This window comes from Buteo buteo, chromosome 7 (genome assembly GCF_964188355.1).
Source record: "Buteo buteo chromosome 7, bButBut1.hap1.1, whole genome shotgun sequence".
Taxonomy (NCBI): Eukaryota; Metazoa; Chordata; class Aves; order Accipitriformes; family Accipitridae; genus Buteo; species Buteo buteo.
In genome coordinates, this window is record NC_134177.1 from 45085828 (window position 1) to 45096845 (window position 11018).

At 50.9% G+C, this 11018-nt stretch overlaps 1 protein-coding gene across 1 annotated transcript; it reads left to right on the plus strand.

Moving 5' to 3' along the window:
• Positions 1-1854: 1854 nt before the first annotated feature.
• On the plus strand, positions 1855-10672 carry MRM1 (mitochondrial rRNA methyltransferase 1). Its single transcript, XM_075032986.1, has 5 exons — positions 1855-2995; positions 3461-3554; positions 5429-5549; positions 9637-9756; positions 9903-10672. The coding sequence occupies exons 1-5, from the start codon at positions 2187-2189 to the stop codon at positions 9950-9952; spliced, it is 1194 nt and encodes a 397-aa protein (XP_074889087.1). The 5' UTR covers positions 1855-2186; the 3' UTR covers positions 9953-10672.
• Positions 10673-11018: the final 346 nt, after the last annotated feature.

Genomic DNA, 11018 nt, shown 5'->3' on the forward strand with positions numbered 1-11018 from the left:
GACTCGCCTGTCCTTGTTCAAATGAAGCCGCGCTCCACAGGGGTTCGCTGAAATCCCCAGGTAGGCTGCTGGGCACGGCTGGGTTTGACTAAACTATGCAAGGGATGAGCCGCTGTTGGTACTCGGACTTGGATATTGAACTCTTTCAGTCTCTCGTGCTTGCCTCAAAGCAAGACAGATTACCGTCGTCATTAACTGAAGGCATTTTTTGTTCCCTAGTCCCCTTTCAGCTTGTCCAAGAGCAGAGGCACATTCCTGAGCTCAGGTTTGCTGTCATTGAAATACAAGTTTTTTGCAAGTAAGTAATGAATAGCTGAATTGGCTGCCATTGCTGAATTTGAGGCAGATATTTTGGATATCTTGTAAATAGGTAGAGAGCATTTGTAGAATTAAAACCATGGTTTTTTCCTATTCTTGTGCTTTTTTTTTTTTGTTATATATAGTATGTATCATCAGTTACGTTAACTTGTTTGCTGGAGGTACAGCAGTTTTATCTGGCAGATTATGTGATCTCAAGGGACTAGTCCCAGCTCTCATTTTTGGCGGGGGGAGGAACCATGAGCGCAGTTGGCTCTGGTAAGCAGCAGGAAAAACATGGTTTTACTTGAGATCTGTGAACCTGCAAAACCAATTTCATTATATTTTTGAGGCCTGAGATAAGTCGTCAATGCTACAGACTAACAGTATAGAAAAGGACTGAAACACTTCTGCCTCTCTCTGCAAAATCCTTTTAAAATAATGTTGTTGTGGTTTGTCCCCCGCGACCCACGCAGGCACGTTTGACTGAGGGATAAACCCCTGGAAGCCCTAAACCTATTGCTGTGAATAGGCTCCCTGTTCGCCTGTCCCCTTGTCTACCCATTTATGAAAATAAAAGATGGATATAAAATAACGCCTAATTAGAAGAGCAGCATTTTGGTGTAAAGTTACAGGTTCGGAGTGAGTGCCCGATGCTCTCGGAGCCCTTTCTGCCCGTGTCTGGAGAAGCACGTTGCCATTACGGTGCCTGGGCGGTAATTAATTATGCTAGGACGTTGCCCTCAGAACGTGCATTTCCAGCCGATGAGATGCTGTTTGGGCAGTTTCCATTGTCTGTGGGGTTTTACAGCCCGCCTGAGCCCACGTGGCCTTTGAGAACGAGGTCAGAGAGAAATCCCCACTCCCTGGGCTAACTGCAGTTCAGACACTCATTTTTTTAATATTAAAAATATCTGGGCTAGGCCAGGGCCAGGACTTCCCAAAGCGCTGGTGCTTTTGTTGCTGGACCTGGGCGGTGCCGGTTGTTTGGGCTGGGGTCTGTGGGATGCAGCCCCTCACCCCAGTCTTTGTGAGATGCCCTAATGAAGCAGTTAAAGGCTGTTTTCTGGTTAATTAAGGCCCTGTCAGTGGAGGCTGAGGAGGGAGGGTGTGTCGGCTCCCCTCTGGCTCGGGGTAGCACCAGCCTTGCCCTTTGCAGCCCTCCCCAATGGGGTGACCCAGCTCAGCCTAGAGGTGTGGGGACGAAGCCCCCCTTCTCCCTCACGGCTGGTGGGGGCCCCTTGTCGGGTTCTGGCTTGGGGGAGAAGCTTCAGTGCCCGGGAGTTGAGGTGAGGGGAGCCGAGGAGAGCTGAGTTGAGGCGAGGGGAACCGAGGCGAGGCGAGGGGAACCGAGGCGAGGCGAGGGGAGCTGAGGCGAGGGGAGCCGAGGTGAGGTGAGGGGAGCTGAGGTGAGGGGTGACCGTTACAAGAGGCGGGAACGAGCCGGGCGCCGGCTCAGCTGCGCTCCCGCCCACCGCCAGGGGGCGCTGCCGCGCGGGGCGGGGCCCCTTTCCCCTCTCCCTCCGCTCGCTGGTGCCGTCACGTGCCCGCCCGGAAGCGGGGCGCCGCAGGCGGGCGGTAGGAGCGGGGAGGCGGCGGGGGCCCACGCGTGTCCGCGGCGGCCGCTGCGACCGGCAATTCCTCCTGCTGTGCCGGGGAGTCCCTTCAACCCGCCCCACACGTGTCCGTGCCCCCTGCCGCCCTCCCGGTTTTGCGGCCGGGCTGTCCCTGGAGTGGGTTTCCCCCCTACTCCGCGTTCGTGTCCGTGGGGCGGTGCGGGGCCGCCTCTTGTCAGCTCAGCCGCGGCCTGAGGCCGTACCGCCTCCCGCGGGCAGGCCGCCGGCGCCTGCCCTGGCCTCTCCTGTGTGGAAAGGGCTTTAGGAGCAGCCATGGAGCGAGCGCTCAAGTCCAGCATCTGGAGGGCCGTGGGGCTGTCACCCGCGAAGTGCGGCCGTGGGTGGTGGGGGGTGAGATACCGCTCCGCTCGGGAGCAGCGGCCCCCGGCCTTGGGTGGGGATGAGGAAGGGCCACCCCGAGGTGGGAATGGCAGAGGTCAGCTTCCCCCACCGGCCCTCCCGGAGGTTTCTGGAGCGGTGGCGGACTCTTGTAGCTCCCACGAGGGCCTGGCCCCACAGAGACGGTCACGGCCGTGGCACATGTCGTACGAGAGAGGGGCCAGGCGGGCTACGGCAGCCAACAGGGAGTTGTGGAGCTCGCAAGAGACTGACTTCTCGAGGGCGAGGAAGAGGCTGGAAGGAAAGCCTCTGTCCATCGAGAGGACTAAAGGCTCAGAGATCTTGTTTGGGATCGCGCCGTGTTCCCTGGCCCTCTCTCAGTCGAGAAGGGACCTGTTCAGGTTGTTCCTCAAGCAGAGCAGCGGCTCTCAGCGGCTCGTTATGAGCGAGTTTGTCCTTCAGGCCACGGCCCGGGGAGTCCCCGTGCATCACGTCAAAAGGAGAGAGCTGGATGCTCTTTGCAGAGGTGGGGTCCACCAGGGAGTTTGTTTGGAGGCCACTCCTCTCCGTTTCAAGAGTTTGGAGGAAGCTGAAAAGCCTGATTTGGGGGATGAAGAGCGTCCAAACCGACAGCTGATTTGGCTCGTGTTGGAGCAGATCCAGGATCCCATGAACCTGGGGGCACTGCTGCGCTCTGCGTACTTCTTGGGGGTGGACAGAGTGGTGACAAGCCAGAGGAACAGGTATGGGGTTGGTTATCTGCTCCCTCAGCTTTTCTCTTTCTTTTCCTGCTGGCTCCCAGAGAGGTTTATAGCCTGCATTGCTTGACAGCTTCTTTAGAGGGCTTTCTGGGACTGAGCTCGAGAGCTGAATTTGGCTAGCTGCTGCTTTCCATTGCGCTCTGCAGGGAGGCTGTGGGACGTGGTGTTCCAGGCTGGTAAGGAACCTCCCTGGATACTTTTTGTTTTAACCGGTTTTGTGTTTCAGTTGTCCATCTGTGCACAAAACTGCTGTAACCTATTTCCTGGGTTAATTTCTGAGCCCTCTTATGCTCCATAGGAAAATATATCCATATAGCGAGCAAGATCTTTAGGGGGCTAGTTGGAATTGGGTTGCAGAGGCAAGAGAAGGAAATACAGAAACAAAAATTCTCCTGGATTTCTTTTTTTGCTGTCATATTACACTTTTCCTTTCTTTTTTCCTTGCAGCTGCCCCTTGACTCCGACAGTGAGCAAAGCTAGCTCTGGAGCTATGGAAGTCCTCGATGTCTACAGCACAGATGATCTCCGGAGCTTTTTGAAGGTAGGACGATCCATGGGTTTTTTTTTTTAATATATTTTCCTTTCAAGAAACCTCAAATATTGCATTTGTTGAGCAGAGAGGAGTACAGGAAAAGGACTCAGTTATTTGCAGTGTCCTGTGCTCCTGCTCTGCATTCCTGTTTGCTGCCGGTGGTCTGTGCTGTCGGACCACCTCTGACAGGCGTGCACCCCCAGTCCCATTCCATCGGGTGGGGTAACAGGTCTGAGTTGTGGGTCTTTTACTGGAAGATGGCGATAGCAGGATAACGCTGTGTCTATCTCCCGTATTCAGGCTGCGAGCTTGGTAAGACGGGGTCTGTCTCCCTTTCTCCACATAGAGACCAGAGCTAGCGCTGCTGCCTGCAGCAGGTCTTGCCTGGCATCTGGCAGAGGCAGCATCCTGGGCCCCAGGCACATGATGGCAGCATTGGGCAGCCTTTGGAGCAGGGGAGAAAGGAGAAACCAGGGCTGGTGTGAGCTGCTGGGAATCTCTTTATGCTGTACCTATGAAGTGAGTTGAGATAGGGCCCTTTGCAGAATGTGATGCAAAAGGAAAGGGAACGCACATGGAAAAACATGATTTAAACTGAAACAAACTCAGGGATGTTGCTTTGAATTGGCAGAGCGCATTCATCCCCTGTGGCAGCACCGTGTGACTGCCCTGACTCCTCGTAGAGGTCCCCTGTGCCCTGGCTGGGGACCAGCTGAATATTGTGTGCACGAGGAGCGGGGAGCTGCAGGCTCTCATGTGCCCTCCCCTGTTTGTGTGGGATCCCCCGGACCTGGGGGAGCAGTGGGGTTGAAGGTTTCAGTGCGGGGTGGGAGGGCAGAGGCTGCAGACCCTCAGGGGAACGGAGGCACCCAGTCTGCGCTCCCGGGGTCGCTGTGTGCCTGTGTCCCTTTGAGGAAGAGCTTGTTGTAGTCTGGTGCAACTGCGAGGAGGGCGAGCAGAGGTAAGCCTGGGCTCTTCCCACTTGGTGCTAGAAAACCCTCGTCCAGCCGTACAATAGGTCTGTGGCAGCTGGAGCTCTGGATGATGGTGAAATGAAAGATACATAAAATACATTGATATTTAATTGAAACAGCTGGAAGAATCACTTTGTTACTGTAAAGCTTGAGTTATTAACATTTTGAGCCATTGCAGCAGTTCATTTAATTGGACCCAGATTCCCTGGCCTAACCCTTGGCACTGCCTGGCTGGTGTAAATTTGATATAACGTAATGTAAAAAGTGCCAATTTCACAGGAAATGAAGCTGGCAAGAAGCAGCAGCTCTTTTATTGTTAAAATGGATTTCCAAGACAAATAATTAAGGCTCTTTTTGCTAGGGTGTGGAAGGGAAGGCTGGTTCTCTGGATGTGTGAGGCACTGAGTGTCGAGTGCCCTGCCTTTTGTATGAGCTGATTTTTGGCATCTGAGTTAGAAAACGTGCACTTGTGTTTGAAAAGTTGTGGGCTTCTGATGGCTGAGCCTGCACTTGAGAACTTCCACTGCGTTGCTCTGTGGATTAGCCTTATGCTAATTTGTTTAACACTACTCTTTTTGTATGGTTTCCTGGCAAAAACCTTCCTAGAACTGTTGTATGGGGAAAAAAAAAGCTTTTCAGTTGCTGTTTGTTTGCTTGCTGAACTGGAATAAACACCAGAAGGAAAATTACTTTTTTTTTTCTTTTTTTTTTTTCCTTAAGTTAATGCTTGTGAGCTGGTACTGGGAGGACTTTGGTGGTAAAAATTCAAGGGATGCCAAAAAAACCTAGAAAAGCCAGTCAGCTTAACTGAAAACATAAAAAAAAAGTGTGTTTGCATACATGACTTATTTTCTTTTTAAGCTTGAAAAGTAGGCGATTTTTTAACATTTGTTTCCTTTCCCTTTCTAGGCTAAAACTGCAGAAGGCTGGGAAGTCGTGGGAACGGTCAGCAAGCCAGAGGATGTGGAAAATGTTCCTGTCATCAGTTGCTTGGAATTTCGGTGGAATAAACCCGTTATTATAGTAATAGGTATTTCAGTTTACAGAGCTTTGGGCTTGGTGGAAGTGCATGTGTGAGGGAATGATCGGGGCGATGTTTCACTTGAAAGCTAGTTGCAGGTCTGTTACATTACATCACACTTTGATCTGGAAAGGAAAAGCTGAGCAAGAAGGACTAGAATGATCTGGCTGCAAATGAAATAGGGACCTAGAAGAAGAGGGGGAGCCGAGAAGCCTCCCAGTAGAAACTGCAAGAACAAACCAGTTTGTGTAGATGAACAGGGAGTTTAGTAGCTGGAGAGTGTCTGGATGGCAATTTTCAGTGGCAGGACAGGTCTGGGTCAGTGTAACCACAGCGTGTATTTTTGCATTGTGTTCTGCGGCGCTTTTTATCCTGTCCTAGAGCCCCAAACCTGGATTTTCTGTGTTGACAAACCACAAACCTGAATGAGAGACCCAGGAGGTATGTGCTTGCTCTTGCTGTGCTGAGGTTGTAATGGTGAGCCGTGCCATGTCTTTGCTCTGTCATGTTTCCCCTTAAAAAACCCCAGGAGTATATCTCTGTGCCCAGGTCTGGAAAGAAGCATGAGGAGTTGTTGCTGGGGATGACCTGAACACAAAGTTGGGCTTTGTGGCACGGAGACCAGTCAGCAGCTGCTTTTGTACACCTAGGAGAAGGCAGGGGCTGTTGGCTGCTGCGGTACCAGCAGGAGGAGCAGGCGTAACCTCCTCCCTGCCAGACCTGCGCACTGTTTGAGCAATGGGTGCTGCTTTCCTGAGCGCCTAAACTGGGTGATTCCTACAGGGCCCTCTGCTTCTGCCCCCTCTTTGTGTGGAGGATACTGGAAAAGGATGCTGTCTTTCGTAGGCAGGGTTTAGGGTTGTGCAGCCTCCCAGAAGGTGAAGAGAAGGGGAGTAACGGCCTCCTGGCAGCTAGAGAAAGAAATTCACGCAGGAGTGCTGCTCTAGGCACCCTTGTGCGGCCATGTCGTAGCTCCCCACTTTGTGTCACCTGGCACAAGAGCTGGTTTGAGCTTTCACACTTGGAAGTAGTGTCATGCTGGCGATGAGCCATCAAGGGGCTGTAATCCTGCCCCGTGCTGTGGTTTTCTTGGCTCAGAAGACATTCCTTTAATTAAAATGTTTATTGAACTCCGAGAAATACTGACAAGACAACGCCGCAAATCTGGCATCTCTACAAGATGTGTGGAGCTATATTATAAAGGGAGTAGGGAGGCTGGCAGCACTGCTGATGGACCACAAAGAAATGCATCCCAGAAACGACGACAACACCAGGAGAAAGGAAGGGGGTGAAAGCGGCAGTGGTGTCGTTACCTTGAATTATGAGAGATTTCTCCAGGAAAAAGTCCAAATATCCTTTTGTCAAGGGAGATTGGAGGCTGATTGGTAGATGCATGAGGAGAGCTCCTGGACCTTGCAGCAGTAATGATTTCAACTCTCTGCTGAGCACTAACTCTTCGCTGAAAAGAAAATTGAACATTACAGTCGTCTGATGCTGAGGTTGTTTGAAGAAACGTCCTAGATCTGAATATGTAGCGTACCTGCAGCTGCAGAGAGCAGCAGAGATAATTTAGCATGGTAGTGAGCTTCCTAGCCTTGCACAGATTGTCGTGTAAGTTAAGCATTTGCAGACTTGAGTTCACCCTCCTGGCATCCTCGCTGGCTTGGCAGAGAGTGATTTGGACAGTCCAGCTTAATCTTGTCGGCACTGGAATCATTGCCGAAGGTGACAGGCAGGCTGGCTGCCCTGAAGACTGGGAGCCTTGTGCGAACAGGAACAGATTGGGAGCAGTTAGATGTCTGAGCAAGAAGAGTTTCTGGGTAATTTGTTCTTCTTACACATGCAGTCTTTAGCTTGCGGTTTAAGGCTATTCATGGAATTGGTGGTTTTATCAAGATGCTCATTTTGCATATTTCTCTGAACTGTCAGCACGGCTGCTTCTGCCTGGATTTGAACTTCCTGCACTGGAAACTGCAGTTGGTACAGTGGTGTTAATTGTAAACGGGGCAGGAAACCTGTTTTTTATCATTTCAGCCAAGCTTTAACTCTGGTCTTTGAGGCCTGTCAGTGAGGGACAAAGCGAAGAGATGGAAGTCAAAGATCTGAAGTGGGAAGTGTTTTGTTCACCAGTATAAACTAGGATTTAATCTGATTCAGTCAATACTCCCTCCCTTGTGTCACACTCTGTGCAAGTCTTTTTGCCCTGAATTTATGGTTCCTAATTATTTTAAGCAGCCAGAGCCATAAAAAGCTTTGTAAAAGCTGGAAGCAAAATTGCTGCCTTTATTAGGAATCGTAAGACCCTTATCAGGGAGAGGAGAGGATTGCTCCAGGAGCTATTGCACCTCTGGCAATAGCTGCTGTCCCAGTTGGAGAGTCCCACGAGAGTGTGGTTTGAGAGGCTCAGGAGGCAAATACAACTGTAACTTGTAAAACTTTTCTGTGTTGAATCAGGAAAAAGTAGGATAATACAATCTTTTTTTTTCTTGAAGCATCCCCAGAGAGCCACAGTCTAGTGATGAAGAGGCAGGCTGGGCCGTGGGATGCCTGGCTTTGATTCCTTGTGTCACCCAGGCTTCCCCTGTGACCTTGGATAACTCACCCAGGCCTTGTCTGCACTGCTAGCTTACAGCAGGAGGAAAATAATGGTTAGGATGGGATTTCGTTTTTCTGAAGGTTTGTTTACCCCAGCCAAAGGATGCTTTTGCCTGTATGGCTTATTTCTTGTGGGAAGGTGAGGCAAGATGCATTACCTAAAGCATTCTTTTCCTTACACAAAATGCATCTTGCCAGTTAGATCAGGCCAGCAAAACATGAGACTGGGCCTCAAGCTTCCAGTCTATGAAATGGGAATAACAACACCTTCCTACCCTGTGCAGTCAGAGGGGTGTCGCACAGATCAATACACAGGGATGGGGCAGGGGAGCTGCTGGGGAGGTGCTGTAAGTAGGCAACAGGGGAAGAATTTCGTGGCAACTTAGCTGAGCAAGGAGCTCGTTTGCCTTACAGAGGAATGAGTCTCCAGAGCCATAAAAGTGCCATAAGCATCTGTGTATGGTGTTAAAACTTCAGGTAAGTGTCTACATTTGGGTGAGCTGAGCGAGGCCTTGGTGACAGCACTGGTCACGCAGGCAGAAGCGCAGAAGCCCTTGGTAGGCAGCGTGTGCCCCACCAGTGCCGTCCCAGGACGAGTCTGGGGTTCAGCTGGAGTCGGGGTATGGCTGTTGAAGGGGAGCGTTCCAGCATGCTGAGCCTGTTTTGTCAGAGGGTGAGCATGTCTTTGAAATGAGCTGGCTATTCTTGCAGCCGTGTAGCTGTCTGTGTAGCTCTAAATAATGAATGTGGAAGAATTCTTTGGGGAGCTGAGCGGGCTGGGAGGTCTGTGGTCTTCTGCATTTTCACTTGTCTGCACGCAGGATTGTTTAAAGCCTCTCCCTTTCCATTTCCCTTTGTGACAGTGTGAGTCAAACAACTACTAATGACCTGGGATAGATTTCAACTCTGTTTCACCAGTGTATCAGCCCAAACATATCAGGGCTGTTGGATGGTTTAACAACTAATCAATTGAAGCCTCTGGTTAAACTGTCTGCATTCACAAGTTGCACCCAGCTGGTGGTACTGTGTGCTGAAAAGGCTGAACCCGTCAGTACCAATAGGGATGTGGGATTTGCTGGACCAGATCAGGCCTGTGGCCTCTTGTCTGCCTTGTCCCTCTGGCAGCAGCCCGCGCACGTGGGCAGCTGTCTGCTGGCACGGTGGCTACTTGCGCAGGGGATCTTTGCGCTTGGACTGCAAGGCTCTGCACTTTACACTGTGCTTGCAAGGCATGTTGCACAGGTATTCCTCAAAAATGCCTCAGATATTGGAGAACAGAGCTGGGGAGGCTGGAGTGAGCCAGGAAGGGAAGGCAGGTAAGGTGCCCATCTTGCTTCTGGTAGTTCTTGGCTGTTGCTGCATGGGAGCTGGTGAAGTTGCTGGTGAGCTTAGGGCAAGGGTGTAGTTGTGACAGAGCACTAGTAATAACTGTACTCGGGAGGGGGGGAAAGGGACGTGGCAGCGGCTGTGAGCTGACCTGAGCAGTGTCTTTCTTCTGCAGGTAGTGAAGGTGACGGACTTTCCCTGGAGACACAGCTCTTGTGCCATCGGATGCTGGCCATACCCCCTGGCAGAGTGCTTCACCCCGGGATCGAGTCGCTGAACGTCTCTGTTGCTACTGGTAAAAACAGTTCTGAGCGCAGAGGCATCATGGTCCAAATTTCTGTATTTAAAAATCAAACAAACATCCAGGCCTGCAGAATGATTTTCTTGTGGTTTAAAAAAAGATAGGTTTTCATTTATTTATTTATTTTTACTTTCCTACAGGTATTCTCCTGCACTCCATCTGCAGCCAAAAGCTGAGGCACGGTGATTGAATTTTTTTTTTTTTGGCGGGGAAAGCTGCTCAGCATTTCATGGCTGTGCTCTGTTGGCGTGGATATGGAAGTGCTGTTTCCAGGGTCTTCACCATCGCTGCAAGTTATGGGGAGAGCCCGGCTGACCTGAGCTGCATCTTGGCTGACTTGCGATACCACCAGAACCTTGGCTTAACGCTGAAGTCAGACACCTGCATGTACTGGGTAACACCTCCCACTGGCAGCTCGGAGGAGCAGCTGCAAGGAACAGAGACAAAGCTAGGTTTTAAAAGCAGACAGCCAAATCCTTCAGTTCTTGCAGTAAAATACCTGGTGATAGCTACGAGCATTGTGCTTTTTTGCATGGGGGACTTTGTATGTCACTCGTGCTGTGGAGAGAATTTGGGCTGTAGGTGAGAGAAAGTGCTTGGCTGGTGCTCCCGCTGAGAGTAGCCATGCCCCGTGCCCACCCTGTGCCCCATGCCCGAGCCCACCGCCCCCTTAGCAGCTGAGAGGGTGCTGGTGAGAGCCAGGTATGATTTGGGACTACTCGGTAGCAATTTCTTCACGATGAGGCGGTTTCTCTGTTACGTATTGCTGCTTGAATGTCTGAAAACACACTGTGTTGTATTTGGTTGTAAACTGAGTCTGCAGCCCTGCCAAAGGATGGACGCGAACTGTTTGAAAACAGCTGTAGTGGGGAAAAATGCAGCCCATTGAAATAAAGCCTCTGTAAGATTGGTCGTAGACTCAAATCAATCCTTTGCGTGTCATATATAAATCCAGAGTGTGATTAGTGGAACAGAGCGCTTCCTTCAGGTGGGAAGGGGAATCAGGAGCTTGTTCTCTTCTTCTGGGGAAGTTTCCTTTCCATGGTGGGGCTGATCCTACTGGATGCTGAGCTGCCCCAGCACCCCCATCCCCACTGATGGTATGGGGGGTGGGTTGAGGGTGGCTTCATTTGCAAATATCCTGGTTGAAAACCAGGCTGGCTAAATTATTGAGAACCAAATGAATGTTATCACTTAGCACCTTAATTATTTTATTTAGCTACTGTGGCCCTTTGCATAGGATTCCTCATTAACAC